The sequence below is a fragment of the Saxophila tyrrhenica genome (genome assembly GCF_035928015.1).
Source record: "Saxophila tyrrhenica strain CCFEE 5935 chromosome Unknown scaffold_14, whole genome shotgun sequence".
In the NCBI taxonomy this organism is placed as follows: domain Eukaryota; kingdom Fungi; phylum Ascomycota; class Dothideomycetes; order Mycosphaerellales; family Extremaceae; genus Saxophila; species Saxophila tyrrhenica.
The window spans coordinates 202,355-222,336 of NW_027041746.1; the positions used below are offsets into that span (position 1 = coordinate 202,355).

Below are 19,982 nucleotides of genomic sequence, written 5' to 3' on the forward strand. Positions count from 1 at the left end.
ATCATGTACAATCTCTATAGTCTTGTACAAAATTCATCTATCTACGTGTACACATCAAGAATCGATTCACTCCCGATTATCCAACTTCTCCGGCGCAACACCATGCAACTCCTCTTCATACCGCCTCCACACCTCCGCATCGCGCGCTATCCGTTTCCGCTGCCGCATCAGCAGTTCGTGGGCGCGTAGTCGCTTGTCTGCTTCTATCATGCTGCCGATGCACATGCCACTCATTTGGAGAAACCTAGTGTAGCAATGAGCATTGAGTAATGGCCCGAACAAGTGGTTGGGGAGGAGTGAGACGTACACTTTAAACTGGAACGTTAAGCCACGGTATATTGGGCTGAAGTTGTATGCTACCGCTGCGGCGGCGGCGGAGAAGAGGCCCCACTATTCAATGGCTATGTTAGTAAGAGGATGGAGAGGATGAGAGGGGATGGGCATACTTTTGCCGCACCGACGGTGGCTCCGCGTGCGGCTACCCAGGCTGCGTCGTTGAGCTCGGCGTCCTTGGTTAGGGAGCCGCGGGTGCGGTCGGACATGGTGGTGGATTGGGGGTGGAGGTGGCGATGGGGGCGGAGATTATGGGTTGGTTGAGCGGTGGGCTGTCATTTGGTCCGATGTATCGTTGTTGTTCGGATAATGGATCTTGGGATCTGTCAATCTTTTTAATTGATGGAAGTGAAGCACACAACGATGTCCAACAAGAGACGATGTTCGAGTGTTGATGAGGTCAAGATCGACATGGTCACGTGCAAGCTGTTTGACTTCATCTCCCTTCTTTCACCCATTTTATTCCATTCCAGCGACTCGACACACTGCCCTGGGTTGGTGAAACAATTCTTTCAATGGTTCGCAGACGCAGATATGGCCGTGCAATCATGGGCACTTCCGCACAGCTTACTGGACATGCGCAGCCTTGATGCTTGGCTATTCAAGATCTAGGTCAAGGTAGGTCACTACAGACTCTTCTCCATGCAACACAATTGAGACCGAAGAGAATTGTATAAGTTTAGTGGTCTGGTCGACCTCGTGGATAGCATGGCTTTCGAAAACTCCTGGAGCTCCTTCCTCTTCTTCTCTGGCATCCTGCGAGCAGTCCCGACCATGCCGACAATGTTTGGAGCAAGTGGGAGCGAGCAACGTCCTCCCATTCGTGCTTGAGCTGAGATGGACTTTCTGGTTGGGTGCAGATGCCGTTGCTGCGTTGCCCTGTGCACGCCTTCTTCAGAAGACTTCCTGAGATGTGTTCTGCACGGCGACAATTCCAACAGCATAAGCCAGGTTGTATTCTCAACGGACAACCCGCCATACTACGAACATCAATAGCCGAACATTGACTGGACCATCTCTTCATCAGCAATACCAGCACCATGCAAGTCTCGACCGCCAGCCTGGCTCTGTTCCTCCTCGCAGCTTCGGTTGTGGCGTTTCCGCCGCCGGGCAATGACACAGTACAATAGGATGACTGTCCTGACCTTGCGGCCGAGGGGTTACGGTGTGGACATAGCTATGTTCCTATGGACTGGGACGAGCCGTCCGGTCCACTGCCAGAAGTGAAGATTGGTTTCGTTAGACTGTCCGCGAGAGACCCTGAGGTGTGTGCCGCTCTGCACCCTTGTTGACAGACATGCTCATCTTCTGCTAGCGACGCATCGGCAACCTTTTCCACAACCCTGGTGGACCTGTGGAGCTACCATCGGACATGCTTCTGCAGATCTCTCGAGGTCAGCGAGCGGTGCTTCCTGAAATACTTGATCGCTTTGATTTCGTTGGCGTCGACCTTCGGGGCACTGGGCTAAGCGACGCACTACACTGCGGTCGACCTCCGTTCGAGCAGCTCAACGAACTCTACACCGATACCAAAGAGTCGTTGGACGGGCTTGTCAAAGCCAACCAAGAATACCGCCAGAGCTGTTTGACAGAAACCGGTAGTCCATTGTTCGACTAAATGGACACTATCAGTATTGCCAAAGATCATGAAGCTGTTCGTACAGTACTCGGAGATGAGAAACTGGCATGGTTAGGCGCGAGTTATGGGACACAGCTGGCGACTCAGGTAAGCTCATTACATGCCACCTTAGAGGTCCTCCTGTTATGCCGATACTTACTTCCGCAGTACGCAGAACTATACCCTGACAACATACGAACCATTGTCTTAGACGGCGCGGTTTCTTCAGCTGCTCCGTCGATCGCATCATTCGTGGAGTCAGCAGTGTCAATGGATGACGCCTCTGCACAGTTCTTCGACTGGTGTGATCTTCAAAGCCCCACATCTTGCCCTCTAGCCGGCCATGCACGGGCGCCCAAGGAGATCTGGATGGGCCTTTTGAAGGAGCTGAGAAAGTCGCCAATGTCGACTTGTCGCGCCTGGGGAGCTCCATGCGTCACCGACCCTTTGACCGAGAGAGCGCTTATCGCCATAGCAGCGGACAGCTTGTACCTGCCAAACACTGCTCGATGGAGCTTGATTGCTCGAGCGATACATGATGCCAGCATTCACAACGATGCTTCTTTGCTTGCTACTTCCCGCGGAGTGCTGGGAACTTCGAACCACGCATTCTACGCCGTCAGCTGTGCAGACAATGACCACAACGACACCTCGTACTACGACGTCCTTTCGCGAGAAACCCTAGGCCGTTTCGAAGCGCCCCTCATGCAGGGATTCTCCTACGAATGGGAGGTACAACAGGCGTGTGCCGGACTTCCGCCACCAACTCGAAACCCACCTCACGCCGTCGACATCCCGCGGAGCATGTCGTTCCCAACGGTTCTCATCGTGACCACTGTTTGCGATCCAATGACACCGATGTCGTGGGCAATGGGCTTTCATGAGGAGATCGGGAAAGACAGGAGTGTGCTTGTGACCAGGGATGCCACAGGGCACACGACGTATTTTGCGCCGGAGGCGTACAATGGCTCGACTGTTCGTGCGATGAACGAGTACCTCTTGGCTCTGAAGGTCCCGGAACAAAGTGTGGTCTTTGATACTTGAGTTGGACGCGAGCTGTGTAGCGGTGGAAGTTTGTATGGTATCCATAGGCTTCCGGGCATGGAATCATGATTGACACGTGCTTGAATGTTCTCGTGAATACGGCAGTTGTCGTCTAAGCACAATTGCCATCAATCGAGTCTTTCATTCCGCCGCAACAGCGTGTGCCATCCAATAGTTATGCCACCCAATAGTTTCAACGATCTCGAGCAGACCAGCACTGGTGAGCTTGAGCTTGCCGTCAGCCTGCATTGAGCTCGCAATGAAGGACATTCGTGCGACAAGGTCCTCGTCAACCCAGCCTCTGGCAACCGCGTTGGACTCCACAGACATGTCCGAGGAAACATGCAACCTAGTTCTATAACGTTTACAACCGTTGCGCCTCCCAAAACCCAGCCTCAGGCTTTGAATTGACGCAAGCAGCTTCGGATCGACCGTGCGAAGCCAGTCCACAGTCCTCTGGCTGTCCTTCAAGCGGATGTCCAAGGCCAGACCAGGTTCGTGGGTGGCGCCAAGATGCCTGAAGGCTTCCTCCCGACTTTCTCGGCAGGTTGCCAGGACAGGGTGGCGGAACAGGTGGCAGAGGCCGCGTGCTGGGGTGCTATAGAGCTTTGGCGGATTGCCGCCCCGGTGAGAGGGATGGTTTTCGTTGCTGAGGCATTTGCATGGGGTATCCAGCAAGCAGAAGCTGTAGGTGAGCTCGCGGAGCTCTTTCGGAAGGGCCGCGAAGCCTTGGAGGTACGCATTCGCATCGGGTGCAGAGTCAGTAGATCTCTGGCCCTCGACACTCATAGACCTCTCTCTATCTTCTTGCTGGACAACTGCCACGGCATCAAGGACTGGAGGAAAGGCAGCTCCTGACTTCTTGGTGGGACAAACAGAAACTTTGGTCTCTTCCTGTTCCGTCAATGAGGGATCCATGACGGAGAGTTGAACGTAGCAACGACAGTCCGCCTCTCGGGGAAATGAGACCTCTTTGGTCGCGGGTATCGTAGGCAATTCTGAGGATGCTGGCCAATAGTTGAAGATTAATGAACATTAGACTATAATTCAAAGGTTAATTCTGAGCCGACCGCAACCTTTATCTGTCTCGGTGCTCTTGTATGCGGCGATGCTTTCGAAACCCTTGGTTATAGTTGATTGAACCATGTCGGTCGATGAGGTCTTCTGAGCATCGGGCCGTCTATACATACATGCATGTGTTGCTGAAGACAGTTTGTTGATGATCGCAATGCCGAGGACCCGTGTGAGGTTGAATCGAAGCTTGTTTCTAGCTTACCTAATCTCCGGTCCTCGGATCGTCATCTTTCCATGCGAGGCGAACCTTTCACCGCGCTCTCACTGATGCTGCAGCAGCTTATCCCTGGACACTCCACCTACTACAACACCTGGAAAATCTCCTTACCACGACTTTCAATGCGAGTGTGACCGGCTGGACGGCAATCCTACCACCCCCCAACCTCCGCTCCACCGATCCTCAATGGTACAACTCAACGGCGAGCAGATCGTCTTTCAAAGCACGAACCCGACATTCCACACGTACCTCGACGTACAAAAGCACGGCGCGCAGCCACTATGTGGCAATAGTGAAGGATGGGGCCCTATGAGCCCGTACAGATGGGATTTCACGCCATGCTTTCTAGATGTCTGGGTCGACATTGTGTCAATATGGGGCATCATCGGTGGACTGGGGGCGATATACTATCTGTTCAAAAGGTGCCAACCACAGCCTGTGAAGAAGGACTGGCATTTCTGGACGAAGTTGGTGGTGCTGGGCCTGCTCGTGGTTGCCACCCTGCTGCAAGCGGCCTTGCAGATTGAGCAGCTTGCTGGGATCTGGTTGAAGGACTTCCGATTCTGGAGCACCATCATCAATTTGGTCAGCCTGGGCGTGATCTTCTACATCCAGTACATCGAGCACTGGAGGTCGCGCAACTCGAACGGGGTCGTTCTCACCTACTGGCTCTCGTTAGTCATCGTCTACGGCGTCAAACTCCGCTCGCTGGTGTCGCAGGAGCTTCACAAGCAGTTTTTGCCTTATTTCGTCACTTTTGCGGTCAGTCTGGGCTTGTCTCTGATCGAATTTGCGCTGGAATGGCTGGTGCCGAAACGCCTGTCCGCTTACGACGCTCTTGGAGACGAGGATGAGTGTCCGATTGAGTACGCAGACGTGTTCTCCATCCTCACTTTCAGCTGGATGACGCCGATGATGAGGTACGGGTACAAGGAGTATCTTACACAAGACGACCTTTGGAACCTACGCAAGCGGGATACCACTCGAGCCACGTCAGCTGTGTTTGAAGAAGCGTGGGAGCAGCAGCTCGAAAAGAAGAAGCCAAGTCTCTGGATTGCCATGGCTCAGTCTTTCAGCGGACCTTACCTCAGAGGAGCCATCATCAAGACCTTGTCCGACTGTCTCAGCTTCATCCAGCCACAGCTTCTCCGCTACCTGATCACTTTTGTGGACTCTTACCGCCCAGGAAACGAGCCGCAACCGCCAATCAAGGGCGCAGCAATCGCGTTGGCAATGTTTGGCGTATCCGTGGCGCAGACTGCATGTCTTCACCAATACTTCCAGCGCGCGTTCGAGACGGGAATGCGGATCAAGAGCTCCCTCACAGCCATGGTCTACAAAAAGTCCATGAGGCTGTCGAACGAGGGCAGGGCATCGAAGAGCACCGGCGACATCGTCAACTACATGGCAGTCGACACGCAGAGATTGCAGGATCTTACGCAGTTTGGCCAGCAATTGTGGAGTGCACCATTCCAGATCACCCTGTGCATGCTTTCTCTGTATCAGCTCGTCGGAATCAGTATGCTGGCGGGTGTTGGCGTGATGATTGCTATGATACCCATCAATGGCTTCATCGCACGTATCTCTAAGAGTCTTCAGAAACGACAGATGAAGAACAAGGATGCGCGTACCCGGCTCATGACTGAGATCTTGAACAACATGAAATCTATCAAGCTATACGCGTGGGGTCAGGCTTTCATGAGCAAGCTCAATTTCATCAGAAACGACCAAGAGCTGCATACGCTCCGCAAGATTGGTGCAGTCACAGCCATCGCCAATTTTACCTGGTCCACTACACCATTCTTTGTTTCCTGCTCGACTTTTGCAGTGTTCGTGGCCACCAACGACAAGCCGCTGTCAACAGATATTGTCTTCCCAGCTCTCACACTCTTCAACTTGCTCACCTTCCCTCTGGCTGTGCTCCCAATGGTTATCACAGCCATCATTGAGGCTTCCGTGGCTGTGGGTCGCTTGACGGACTACTTCACGGCCCCAGAGTTGCAACCAGACGCTGTTCTGCGTAGTGAATCTGTTGCTCACGGCGAGGAGTCTGTGCGCATCCGGAATGCATCCTTCACCTGGAACAAGGACGACAACCGAAACGTGCTGGAGGACATCAACTTCAGCGTCCACCGTGGAGAGCTGTCGTGTATCGTTGGTCGGGTTGGTGCTGGTAAAAGCTCCTTCTTGTCGACCATGCTTGGAGATCTGTACAAACTCAAAGGCGAGGTCGTCCTGCGCGGAGCTTCAGCATATGTTGCTCAGAGTCCTTGGGTGATGAACGCTTCCGTACGCGAGAACATCGTTTTCGGCCATCGCTGGGATCCGCAGTTCTACGAGCGGACTATCAAGGCCTGCGCTTTGACAGAAGACTTTGCTGTCCTGCCAGACGGGGACCAGACTGAGGTTGGGGAGCGTGGAATTAGTCTTTCCGGCGGCCAGAAAGCTCGTCTGACCCTCGCTCGAGCGGTATACGCCAGAGCTGACATCTATCTTCTGGACGACATCCTCAGCGCAGTGGATCAGCATGTCGGCAGACACATCATTGACAATGTTTTGGGACCCAATGGCCTACTCTCTGGAAAGACAAGGATCTTGGCGACAAACTCCATTCCAGTACTGATGGAGGCACACTTCATCACTCTGCTGCGAGACGGACGCATCCTTGAGAAAGGAACATACGAGCAGGTGACTGCAATGAAGGGCGAGATTGCCAACCTGATCAAGACTGCTAGCACCGATGAGCAGGAGAATGGCGACAAAGATTCCTCCAGCCCGTCTAGCGAATCAGAGACGGTGTACGAGACTGAGCCCGCGGAAGACGATGTTGACGAGACGGATGAGGCCAACGAGACTGTTGGATACCTCGAGCCAATCAAGACTCATCCGCCTGAAGGTCCCATTCGGAAAGGCAGCCATCTCACTCTTCGCAGAGCCAGCACAGTCTCCTTCCATGGACCCAGAGGCAAGACCACCGACGAAGAAGACAACAAGGTAAGATTCAGTCCTCTCGGAACTGTGCATTTCCGTGCAGAGCTGACAGAATGCAAGGGTGTGCTCAAATCGAAGCAAACGAAGGAGACGACCGAACAAGGTAGGGTGAAGAGAGACATCTACGTTGAGTACGCAAAGGCAAGCAATCTCGGGGCCGTAGCCGTGTACCTGGTTATGCTGCTGGGAGCTCAGACAGCCCAAATCGGTACGTACTTCTACATCGCTTGCGGACATGCTCGGTCGGGAGCGATCCGATCTCCGCGCTTTGGCGCGTGGTAACGAACGGTACGCTAATGCACGCCTGCATAGGTGGATCTGTCTGGTTGAAGGACTGGTCGAGTGTAAGACATCTCTCTCAATGACCACACTCTTGCACACCTACTCACGATGAACGCAGATTAACGAGAGACTCGGCGGCAACCCCAATGTCGCATACTACCTTGGCATCTACTTTGCCTTCGGCGTCGGCTCCGCTGCCCTCGTTGTGGTCCAAACACTGATACTGTGGATCTTCTGCTCGATCGAGGTGAGTGCTCCAGCCCAGCAAGAATGGCTCTGTGGGTAGCCGCGCATGGATATCGGGCCGACGATGGCTAACGTGCATGGCGCCGGCTTAACAGGCCTCCCGCAAGCTACACGAGAGGATGGCGTTTGCGATCTTCCGATCGCCAATGGTCTTCTTCGAGACCACGCCAAGTGGGCGCATTCTAAACCGCTTCTCGAGGTACGTGCATCTTCCACTGTACTGAGGCTTGCGCCATCACGCACTGCGAACATGTGGATTCCACGTTCCGGGGCGTTGGACGTCGATGAGCTCCGTGCTCGGACCCGGACAACGCATCTAGCCCAACGACCCGTGAACCGGGCTCTCGCCCTCGCCCGAATCTAGGCTAACGGATGTGATAGTGATATATATCGCATCGACGAGGTGCTCGCGTAAGTGCATGCCGGTTGCCGAATTCCTGATGTGGGCCCGGGATGGTGCTGACAGCTATGACAGCCGGACCTTCAACATGCTCTTCACCAATGCTAGCCGAGGTGAGTAGACCTTCCACATCTGGTAACTTATCCATTGGTATCATGCAGAACTAACGACAACATCCAGCCTTCTTCACGCTTGCTGTCATTTCGGCGTCAACGCCAGTCTTTATTGCAGTGATCATCCCCCTAGGCGCACTCTACCTATGGATCCAGAAGTACTACCTACGCACTTCCCGCGAACTCAAACGCCTCGACAGTGTCAGTCGCAGCCCAATCTACGCGCACTTCCAGGAGTCACTCAGCGGGATCAGCACGATCAGAGCATATCGACAAGCGGAGCGTTTCGCCCTGGAGAATGAATGGCGAGTCGATGCTAACTTGCGAGCCTACTTCCCATCCATCAACGCAAACCGATGGCTTGCAGTTCGGTTGGAGTTCATCGGCTCGGTCATCATCCTTGCAGCCGCCAGTTTTGCCATCATCTCTGTCTCAACAGGCAGTGGCCTGTCAGCTGGACTGGTTGGTCTGGCTATGAGTTACGCGCTGCAGATCACCCAGTCTCTCAATTGGATCGTTAGGCAGACCGTCGAAGTCGAGACCAACATTGTCTCAGTCGAACGTGTACTGGAATATGCTCGGCTCCCAAGCGAAGCGCAGGAGGTCATCTCGAAGCATCGTCCGCCTGTTAGCTGGCCGCCGAAGGGTGCCGTGTCTTTCAACGGCTACAGCACGCGGTACCGGCCTGGGTTGGACCTTGTGCTGAAGAACATCAACTTGAGCATCAAGTCGCATGAGAAGATCGGAGTGGTCGGCCGGACTGGAGCGGGCAAGAGTTCGCTGACCCTTGCTCTATTCCGGATCATCGAGCCAGCCCAGGGTGATGTGAGCATTGACGACCTCAGCACAAGCAGCATTGGTTTGCTGGATCTTCGCCGGAGGCTAGCGATCATTCCTCAGGACGCAGCGCTGTTTGAGGGTACTGTGCGGGACAACCTGGATCCTGGACATGTCCACGATGATACGGAGCTGTGGAGCGTCCTGGATCATGCTCGACTGCGTGATTATGTTGCATCGCTGAACGGACAACTGGATGCGGAGATTCACGAAGCGGGCTCAAACCTCAGTCAAGGACAGCGGCAACTTGTGTCGTTGGCGCGAGCGTTGCTGACGCCGAGCAATATTCTGGTTCTGGACGAGGCCACGGCGGCAGTGGATGTTGAGACCGATGCAATGTTACAGACTACGTTGCGCAGCAACATGTTCAAGGATCGTACTATCATTACGAGTAAGGCTGTCTTTCGCGGTATGATCATTCCTATGGCTAACAAACAACAGTCGCACATCGCATCAACACCATCCTGGACAGCGACCGCATCGTCGTATTGGATCATGGCGAGGTCAAGGAGTTCGACTCACCTTCGGAGCTCATCAGCAAACGAGGGCTGTTCTATGAACTCGTCCGCGAAGCCGGCTTACTGGGGGCAGTGGAAGGAGCGAGTCGATAGTAGATACATGTAGACTTGCCCATGAATCGAACAGCGCATCGTCGCTCCTACATGCGGGCTGCATCTTCGAACCGTCGAAATGAGTATGGGGCACTCGGGCGCATGACGCTGCCGCTTTCTGTGACACCAACCAGGTTGGATGAGCGGATGTGGCACCAGGCTAATGCAGACCCCCGTCCGGGGATGTCGTCGACGTACGGGCCGTCGGCGCATTTACATGTAGCGTGGGAGGTTGTTCGGAGGTTCGTCAGGTTGGTTTGAAATTTAGCCTACATCTCGCTTACATGGCGACTATCTTACCGTGGGATGAAGCGGTTTGGATTGACATGACAACGACTATGGCTGACCATCCGTAGAGCATTGGAAAAGTCGGTCAGCGTCCCAACTTCGGCCAGCCGCATGCTCACAGTGCTCGTGCTTGGGCAGTGCTGAAGAAGAGGCAGGTTCCCGTGGATGGATGCTCGTACTGCAGCACGATCCCCCGCAGACTGCTGCATTGCTGCTGCATGAAGAGGCTGATGTCATTAGCAATCTGTTGCTCGCAGATGACAACCAAACAACCAGACCACCACGGCAGTGAACCGTTCGCGTATCTCATGACGTGGGGTGAAAAGACTGGACAGCAACCACGTTCCGGGTAGTCGTCTTCCGTCCTGCAGCGGCTCAGAGTCGATTCGATGTCGGGCAGATCTGACCCTTGCCATACCCATGTTACACACACCATTCATGCGATTCTAGAAGCTTTAGTCGACTTGCATCGGGCAAGCTGCATCTGCCAGCCTAGGGGGTGGGCTCCGCTATCCACCCAAGCCCCCAGCAATCTCGGATTGTTCGTCGACAGCTCTCAACTGCCAGCCACTACGAAACGCCCCTCTGGATCTGGAGATCGACCCCCATCTCTTGTCGGGAATATGCTCTGCATGACACTATGGCCTTACTGCCTATCCGGGGAGCCGGAGCCAGGAGCATGGTCGTTTCCAACCTGGTCCTTCTGCGCAACGTCTGGCACACGCCTCTCGCAAGCTCTCGCGCGCGCTGCCATTTGCCAATGCGATCCCGTGGGAGCATGTCGCCACGGCGCGGTCCACGGTACCGGTAAGTTGATGACCAGGTGCGCAGCGTCCCTGCCACTGCTTCCCGAGTAACCTCCTCGCCTCGAACTCGGTCGCCGCTGCAACAACCCTGTGCTACGGTTCTCTGGTCTGTCTTCATCTGATGTGGTTCATCGTCCCAATTCGAGATCGCTGCCCTTCGGAGTATCTCGCGCTCAAGGATATCCCCAGGTAGTTTCTCCTGGATTGTGCTGGCAGTTCATATCGACCGTTTCAACGGCTGTTGAGCCGCTTTGCTCGGCTGGGCTATATCATCCACTCCCCGTCATTATTTCTTCAGTCTTCGGGGCTTTTTCTGACTTCCTGTTTGCTCATACTTTGTACCTACCTACTGCATCATCCAATCACTATCACATTACCACTACCTTACCCACATGCCACACCTACCGTCTACCCTTGAAACGACTATCGACGTCGAACATTGCAGAGCGACTCTGCTGTGGACCTACCAACCACACATTCCTCGAGCATTGCACTGAAAAGTGCAAAGAGACACACGCAACGAAGTAGGTGCGTTTTGCAACGACGATTGCGACTGTCTTGTATTTTGCTCTTTGTCAACTAGAGCTGACAGCAGACCCGAGGGCAGAGTCCGACCTCTACCGTCTTCCTCCTCCCATCATTGCATTCAGCAGTAGGGACCGCAACATGGTGAGGCCCAGAATTCCAAAAGAGGTTTGTAACTCCATGGCGGAATGGCTGCGGTACTTCTCCAGATCCTGGTCTTGCTAACACCCCGATAAGGTCAAGAAGAAGGCGGAGAGGTCCGTCAAGGACGAACCCCATCACGATGACTACGTCCTCTGCAAACGTATTGGAGACGGTGGTCTTGAGGTTGTCACGGAAGGAGGGATCAACTGCCGACAGTTGCTACTCAACGAAGGCGATGGTGAGTCAATGTGAGGGCTTGCGTCTTGTCCACTTACTGATGTTAGAGAATCAAGTCCTTGCATATACGAACACCTCGAAGGAGGTGCAGATTCGACCTGCGGAGCGCACCGTCGCATCATCGAGACTTGCGGCCCTCAGTGGCCACATCCCGCAACCGAACCAACAAGATATGGACGACGTCCACCACAACATTGACGACTGGAGGCCAGCTCCTCGAAGCATCGCTTCGACTCAGTCGTCGGACACCTCCAAGTGTGAGACAGATGACGAGGTCCCGCCAAAGCGCACCCCAACGTACAGCTTCAAGGTCTCCGACACCGAGAAGGTTAAAGACTACCTGTACGGCCGGCTCCAGCTGCTGCAGCAACAGGCCGACAAGCAAATCTCCAAAGCCTGGATCAAGGGCATCTGCCCGAAGAAACAAGCTCGCTACCCGTACCAGAACAGCATCAGGAAGGAAAGGGAAGGCAAGGACCCAGAGGTTCCGGAGTGGTGGCCCTCGGAGGTCTGTGTGTTCAGAGAACCAGACCACATCCCAAAAGAGTGTAAGCATCCTGCCAATATCACCCAGCCTACTGCTGACCTTCGCTAGCTCGGATGAAATTGTGCTTGCATCTGTTGCGTCTCCGACCAACGCCAGAGAAGGCCAGAGAGTGGAGCGGAAGCACGGAGAGGACGAGCCTCACCGACACCCACGAATTTTATGGCTGGACGGAGTTCCTCAAGCAGATGACCCCGGTCTCCCTCTTCGATGGCCTTGAGCCCGACAAGACGGAGAAGAAGAAGCGTCGGGAGATCGTTCTGGACCTGATGTACAAGGTCGCTGACATGGAGGAGCGATATTTTCGGGACGAACTGGGTAACGCTGGTCTTGGTCGTTGACCTATGCTCATGCTAATGTCAATGATAGACGGTGACACCATGATTCAAGTGCCGGATGAGCGTGAGCCGACGACTGCCACCAAGCGATCCAGGCCATCCTCCACAGCCGGAGGCAGGACGAAGAGAGCCAAACGCGAGGTCGTGGTCGCCCACGCGTCACCGCAGGGCCAGCTAGTGGAGGACATGTCGAACGCTTCTCTCGTCGAGCCAGCACGCGGCAGGATGATGCACCCCAAGCCCTTGCGGGATCAGAAGATGGATTACAGCCGCGATCTAGTACCGCAAGGCACTTCTGGCCCTGTCCCTATCACCGGTTGGCGTCCGGCCATAGCCAGGCAGTACTCCGATCACTCGATGGTCGAAGCCGGACCCTCGACGTTCCCGCGATGCTCTTCGGTCGACTGCAGCGTCGGCACCTTCGTCCATAGCCAGGCGCCCTCACCCATGAACGCCTCCTTCAACTCAGCCCAGTCTGACACCCATGACAGCTTTGTCCATGGGCATCAACAAGAAAGCCCAATAACCTTCCCGGGCAACCACGATTACACCAACCCAACACACGGGATGGTCCATAACTTCCATGCCGACCAAGCTCACCGTGTACCTCAACCACAATTCGACACCGTGCCCAACACTCCAATGTTCTCGCCCATGCCGCTCGGTCAGGCTCCTTTCCCGGGCTACGACGGCATGCAACAATGTCAACAACCACTGGAAACGACATACGTGGCCGGCTCGCAGCGCTACGTCGTCGACAATAACGGCATCATGCAACCACATCCTGCTGCCGAGCCCAACGGCCTTCCATTTGCCCCAGCCGGCTTCGCAGTGCCAGAGCAGCAGTATGGCATCGCCGGCGCTTTGCAGCATGCTACTCAGGAGGTGTACGACTACAAGCCGAACCATCAGTGCCCGCATCAAGCATTGCACGGCCTTCCAGCTGTCTATAATGGCCTGCAGCACCCACCGCCGAACGAGGTCTCGGAGTATCCGTACTACGAGCACAGGTCGGACGGCACCTACCCAGCAGCTGCACTGCCCGGCTCTGTCCACCGTGGCTTCACGGGACATGGTTCTGGTATTGGTAAGTACTTCCGACTTCATCCTCCTCGACATCCGCTAACGATTCGACAGGTGGTGGCGCGTGGACGTAGATCAGCAGCATCCATGCCCGGATGATGAACGTACGACTCAACGACTCAGCAACGTGTTATGAATGCATCTCTTGCTCCGACGACCATGTGTGAACAGCAAGATGTGACGCAGCGATTTCGGCATTCCCTGAGACACCACAGAGTCAACATAACGACCAAAAACATCGCTTCATGATGGGTAATGCGAAGGACGGGTTTCCTTTGGCATGTGACGGCCTTGATGATATGCATGATGGTACAAATGTGTGAAGAGAAAATCCTTGTCCGATACATGACTGTTCTGTTCTGCTTGGCATGGTTATACTTTGTGGGTACATAGTGGTATGCGACAATAACTTCTCTCGGTAATATGCGTCCCATCCTATTCACGAGTACAAAGTCTGCAGTGAATGTTGTCGTGAAGTTGGAACAGAGTTGGCTTCGCCATGTTTTGAGTTTCGTCTCACAGCCAGCATCACGTGAACCTTCCAATTTGGTTAGCGCAGCTTAAATGGTATGGACTTCTGAGCTTCCCGAAGCGTCACCTTTAAACAAAGCGCGACAGCACCTCGACAAGCGCACCATGCTTCTCCGATAACAACACTCACACATGCCGCCTCAATCCGGACTCCTCCACAGTGGCGATGATGTCGTCTGTGAGAGGGCAGAGCATGCGCGGGAGAGGGCGCGGTAGCACACCACAACCATCCAGCAGAGGAAGAGGTCGAGGCGCATCAACGACACGCGGCCGGGTCTACAGCAATACTTCGCAGCGAGGTGGCTCATCGACGACACGAGGAGGGTTTGGACAAGCTTCGCGACCCAGCGCGTTCGGTAGCACCGCAAACAATGGCTTCCAACAGCAGAGGGCTCCGCAGCAGCCGAGCGCATTCGGCGGCGCGCAATCGAAAGGCAGCTGGCAGGAGCGGTTTCAAACGGTGCGTTGACCCAGCCCATCGGTCTACTGACCAGACTTAATAGTGACTCGATCTAATCTAGCTTACCGCCGCGCGCGAACGAGAACGCACCGATGCCATACGACGAGGCCTCATAGCCGACCCGGACAAACCGCGAACACTCGCCGACGCCATCACGCTGGTGGGAACATGTCAAGATATGTGCGCCGAGTACGAGCGGGTGCGGAGGGTGGTGCAGAAAGATGTGTGGGATGAAGAGACGGTTCGTTATATCGAAGTAGAAAATATGGAGAGGCAGCATTTCTGATATCACACCAGGATCCGGACCATTCCGCCTACGCGTTGACAGACGATGAACCGGACGAGGCGCGCATGGTGAAGAAGTTCCGGAGAGCGGCTGCTGGGCTGGAGGAGCAACTACCGTCGGATCTACGGCCGCCAGCGGTGTTGAAGAAGACATGCGACTACCTTTTCGACGAGGTGATTCCAAATGCTTCATCGTTGGCAAAAGTGCACCACTTTGTCTGGGATCGGACCCGCGCTGTGCGCAATGACTTCTCGATCCAGCAGTTGAGGAAGACCGAAGAGCTCCAGATCGCGGTGGAATGCTACGAGCGGATCGCGCGCTTCCACATCATGTCGCTGCATCAGTTAGCACTCCCACAAAAGCCGTACCCGGAGTACGACTGGCAACAGGAGATGGAGCAGCTCGATCGAACGTTACTTTCGCTGATGCAGTTCTACGACGACTGTCGAAGCCGCTTTGCACTTCCAAACGAGCCCGAGTTCCGCGCATATTGCGTCATCTTCCAGATAAAGGACCCGATCCCTGATCTCGAAGACCGCATGCAGACCTGGCCACGGCAGGTGCTTCGGGATACTAGGGTGCAGAAGGCGCTCAACGTCTACATGGCAGCCTGCAACGTGCTGGACACAGAAGGACCTTTCAAACAACATAAAGCCAGTCACTTGGTGGCGCGACAAGATTGGCAACGCTTTTGGAGCTTGGTGGCATCGAAGGAAGTATCGTACCTCATGGGCTGCGTCGCGGAAATCTGGTTCAATTTGATCCGTCGGACTGTGCTTGCCGCACTCTTTCGCACATCAAGGCCAAATACGAGTCTCGCTACACCGGACTGGACAATCGAGGTGCTTGGCAATATCCTTGCTTTCGACGAAGCAGATCAAGTGTATGACTACTGTGAGAAGTTTGGGTTCGCATTCAAGGAACGAGACGATGGGCAGCAGTACCTGGATCTCAGCACGGTACGAGGGAGGGCGCTTCCGGCGCCGCCTAAAGACATGGCAAACCAATTGAAGACAAACCTGGTGGAGGACAAGCGATTTGGTAGAACACTTCCGGCTGTTATCAATGGGTTGTCTGTGCGTCAAGCACAGGAGAGAGGATTGGTATCTGAAGAGGTAGAAGAGGACCAAGGCATGGACGACATAACGAATGAAGAAGGTGGTCAGACCGAGGAAACAGGGGTTGGAAATCAGAATGGAGGCACTGTTGAGGAGGAGGAGTCGTTGTTCATACCTGAAGCGAAGGACGACAAAGCTACAGACTCTCTGCCCTTGAGTAACGGCTTCTTAGGCAACGGCTCCTCGTCCACGACTACTAAAACACCCTCACCTTTCGGCGGCGGTGGAGGAGGCTTCACTTTCGGCAAACCATCAGGAACCCAGGAGACATCAAGCATATTCGCCAAACCAAGCTCTACGACGGAGAGTGCGCCAGCTACACAACCCAGTGGTTCAGGGGGCCTGTTCGACTTTCTCAAGCCTTCGGCACCCGCGACACTAGCTGCGCTTCCCGCAAAGCCTCTCTTTAGCTTTACCAGCAACACTGGCGGCGTGTCCGAGACCGAGAAGAAGGACGATGAAGCGAAGCCTGCCTTCTCTTGGGGTCTACCTCCCAAGGAACAAGAACCTCCCAAGGACACCAGCAGCGTTTTCTCTGGCTTCAATACACCCGCGACTCAGCCGAAACCGTCGCTTTTTCAGCCGATCGGCACTCCAGCAGCAAGCACTCAAGCTGAAGAACCGGAGACGGAGTCCGCACCATCTGCATCTCCATCGCTCTTTCCTCAGCAATCGCAGCTGCCGGCGACTTTTCAATTTCCGTCGGCTACTCCCGCCGCTACGCCGCCAGCAGCAAGTTTGCCGGAGGTCAAAGCACCGCAACCTCAGTTCACTCCGGCACCACCTTCGCCCTCATTGTCGGCGGCGAACACGAACCATCACGCGCCATTGTTCCCGTCAACGCAGAATACCAGGAGGCCGTCAAGCTCACACGACAATAGACCGAAGAAGCCAAGTCCACTTTCAAATTCCTTCACGGCGACCGAAGAGCCTGGCGCCACTCGTCCACAGGCGCAGACCGAACACCAACACATCTCACAATTCTCACAACCGACAGCACCACCTGTTGATGACCTGGAATCCAATACTGCGCGCGTCGCATCGGAGTTCTTCCATGCACCTGTCGCAGGAGCTCTCGATCAGTACATCAGATATCACGTGTCGCAAACGATCATCGAAGTGAAGGCGCAGCTCGAAGCAGAGCACAATAACGCTATAGCCGACGACTTCCGTCACAAGACCTTGGCTTTCAGGTACGGGAGGAAGTGGAGGAATCTGTTCTGGCAGCACAAGCTCGCCAAGTCCGGTCGAGCCAGGAGAGAGAGGCGACAGAGAAGATTGCATCAGAGGGGAAGTGTTGAGACCGAGAGCTTCCTTGGCAACGATTCGACCAGCAGCAGAGGAGCGTCTGTGACAAGAGGAGGGATTGAACCTTATCAGGAAGAGTCAAACATGGGATCCATGTTCTCCAAGAGTGCCACCTCCGTGCGAACGGCACGCCACGAGCAACCAACACGCCAACATTCAACACACCACGAGCAAGCGGCCCGCTCTGAGCAACAAGCGCGTCCCGGCAGCAAGCGGCCAGTATCATCTCATGGTCCAGATGCGAGCAATGGGATATTTTCGAGGGGCCACAAGCGCATCAAGACAGCAAGCCATGTGGACGACCGTGGTCGCGTTGCAAAGCCATCGACAGCGGTCAACAGTTCACATGCCGACCTCCTCAAGCGCTCAGCCTTCCTGGCCTTCGCCCGCGACAACACGTCACCACCGACCAAGAACACCACAACCTCATCGTACTTCCGTCTCAAAGCAATGGGTCTGAACCGAGTGGAAGAGAGCATCAATGCTGGCTCCAGAAAGCGGCGCATGTCGGCCTCCACACATACATCAGCGCAAACATCGCCACCAGCGCTTCGTCCGCAGTCACTCATCAGTTCCACCAACGACAATTTGGCAAGCAGAACTTCAATGCCACCCCCAGCGTCGACAATGCGCCAAACGTCTCTGCAGCCCAAGGAGAACAGCTCAAAGGATGATGACGAAGAGCTTTTCGCTCGTCTACGTGCAGCTCGTGAGAATCTCTCGCAAAGCACAGCCTACTACAAGGATGAGGTAACTCGAGACAATGAGAACCAACGCAGTTTAAATGAGTCGCAGTCATCTCATGAGTTCGAGTCACCATCGATGGCAAAGGCTCGCTCCGGCGCGCAATTGCGTGCATCACAGCTCGCCAACGGCGATGCTTCCCGACCTGACGTCCCTGCCTATCGGCTCAGGGAGAGCAAATTCGTATCTCGAGAGCACTACGGTCGTGCAATTGAGCGTGCTCGGGAGATTCGGGCTTCAAGATCGAGAGAAACGAGCAGGCCAGAGTCGCGTGTCAGCGATCGCGCTGCCGACCCTGTCACAATGCCAGACGATACTTCTTTTGGAGCTGGCATCAAGGCTGGGAGTTCCCTACCCAACCCACCTGCTAAAACGAATGACCCACCTGCCAGGACGAATGGCTTCTCGGCCTTCTCAGGCGCGACTTTCGCCCAGCCTCGACCGCCACCAAGCCCGCCAAAGTCGTATCCGTCCTTCACCTCGCAGGAGCCCATCACCTTCTCTCACCACACAACCGACATGTCCAATGAGAATCCTTTCCTTCAGACACCGGCAACGAACCATCTGTCAAAGGTCTCGAAGTTGCAAGATGCATCCGCACCTAAAGATCATGGCTTGCAGTTCCCAACGCCGCAAGCACACGCCATTGAGCCGCCCAAGGAGCAAATAACAGAACCACCGCAAACCACAGCTTCGTCGAAATCCCAAGGCTCACACCCCTCGCCGCCGCAAGAGCAGACTATTCAGCCATCTCAGATCAACCAAGCTCTTTCGAATTCCTTCGGCGAGTCTCACGGTCATGGACAGAACCACGTCTTTTCATTCCCAAACGGCCAACCACCAGCTACGCAGCATGACTCCCAGCCGGCCACGCAGACTGTGTCGTTGCTGTCGGATGATGAAGAGGAGGGTGACGATAACGCACCCGTTCTCACCAATGGCACTGGCGATCGTGGCGAAGCCTCTGAGGAGCTCCTTGATGAGTCTGAAGAGGAAGAAGACGAGGAAGACCTCGGTCAGTCGTATGGTCATGCGAATCCGTACGCCGCATTAGCCCAAAATGATGACGAGCGTGACGATGACGAAGCGAGCTGGGACAGCCAAGTGGAAGAAGAACAAGATTATGTGGACGAAGAGGGCTATCAGGACGGTCGCGCTCACTACGGTGGTGAGGATGAGGAAGCGATGGACGGAGACATCGACGAGGACGAAATGCAAGAGTATGAGAGCGAAGACGAAGAGGGTGGTTACGAGGAGGATGACTACGGCTATGACGATAAGCAGCCAGGCGACTATGGGCAAGGTCAGATGCAGTGGGCTCAGCAAGAGGGCAGTCCACCAGCCAACAGCCCGAGCAACACCTCGCTGCAGGCTGTCGGCAACACGGCTGAGGAAGCAATAGAATTGAGCGACTGAAGACAGTGTTGGACAGGATGTTTTACTGGATCGGAGGACATGCCTCTACGCGCCAGAGGCAATGGCCTTTCGTCCCTCACAGAAATGAGCGAGCGAAGTGCAACTTCTATGTATAATTTGTCCTGATGATGAATTCAGAGCCGCCGAGCTCAGAACTTCTGATCAACTTTGATGAGCCACCTCATTCCTTCCTATTTCCCCATACGATCGCTCAGTAAGGCGTGAAGAAAGGCCTCGCCGCAACCTCCTGCCCACCACTACTCTCAAGCCGCGCCAACTTGCTCTCCATCTCCTCCCAAACCCCCCGCCGCCGCCTCCTCCCATCCTCACTCTGCTCCGTATCGAACGTCGACACCGGATGCGAAGCCACCACCTCCATCGCCTCGAC

At 54.9% G+C, this 19,982-nt stretch overlaps 6 protein-coding genes across 6 annotated transcripts; 5 read left to right on the forward strand and 1 right to left on the reverse strand.

The window, feature by feature from the left end:
* Positions 1–66: 66 nt before the first annotated feature.
* On the reverse strand, positions 67–542 carry LTR77_008384 (uncharacterized protein; the record flags this gene model as incomplete). Its single annotated transcript, XM_064805616.1, has 2 exons — positions 67–390; positions 447–542. 2 exons carry the CDS (start codon positions 540–542, stop codon positions 67–69), a joined length of 420 nt encoding a protein of 139 aa, XP_064656076.1.
* Positions 543–1,520: 978 nt separating this feature from the next.
* Positions 1,521–1,951, forward strand: LTR77_008385 (uncharacterized protein; the record flags this gene model as incomplete). Its single annotated transcript, XM_064805617.1, has 2 exons — positions 1,521–1,598; positions 1,649–1,951. 2 exons carry the CDS (start codon positions 1,521–1,523, stop codon positions 1,949–1,951), a joined length of 381 nt encoding a protein of 126 aa, XP_064656077.1.
* LTR77_008386 (uncharacterized protein) lies at positions 1,952–2,995 on the forward strand (the record flags this gene model as incomplete). The annotated part of the gene is made up of 2 exons (XM_064805618.1): positions 1,952–2,059; positions 2,120–2,995. The coding sequence occupies 2 exons, from the start codon at positions 1,952–1,954 to the stop codon at positions 2,993–2,995; spliced, it is 984 nt and encodes a 327-aa protein (XP_064656078.1).
* Positions 2,996–4,472: 1,477 nt separating this feature from the next.
* YCF1 (ATP-binding cassette glutathione S-conjugate transporter ycf1) lies at positions 4,473–9,766 on the forward strand (the record flags this gene model as incomplete). The annotated part of the gene is made up of 9 exons (XM_064805619.1): positions 4,473–7,280; positions 7,338–7,485; positions 7,590–7,621; positions 7,678–7,806; positions 7,901–8,004; positions 8,187–8,216; positions 8,272–8,318; positions 8,386–9,546; positions 9,597–9,766. The coding sequence occupies 9 exons, from the start codon at positions 4,473–4,475 to the stop codon at positions 9,764–9,766; spliced, it is 4,629 nt and encodes a 1,542-aa protein (XP_064656079.1).
* Positions 9,767–11,526: 1,760 nt separating this feature from the next.
* Positions 11,527–13,805, forward strand: LTR77_008388 (uncharacterized protein; the record flags this gene model as incomplete). Its single annotated transcript, XM_064805620.1, has 6 exons — positions 11,527–11,553; positions 11,623–11,767; positions 11,814–12,314; positions 12,362–12,628; positions 12,680–13,735; positions 13,786–13,805. The coding sequence occupies 6 exons, from the start codon at positions 11,527–11,529 to the stop codon at positions 13,803–13,805; spliced, it is 2,016 nt and encodes a 671-aa protein (XP_064656080.1).
* Positions 13,806–14,455: 650 nt separating this feature from the next.
* On the forward strand, positions 14,456–19,594 carry SAC3 (actin cytoskeleton and mitosis protein; the record flags this gene model as incomplete). The annotated part of the gene is made up of 3 exons (XM_064805621.1): positions 14,456–14,722; positions 14,784–14,963; positions 15,020–19,594. 3 exons carry the CDS (start codon positions 14,456–14,458, stop codon positions 19,592–19,594), a joined length of 5,022 nt encoding a protein of 1,673 aa, XP_064656081.1.
* Between the last annotated feature and the right edge of the window lie 388 nt (positions 19,595–19,982).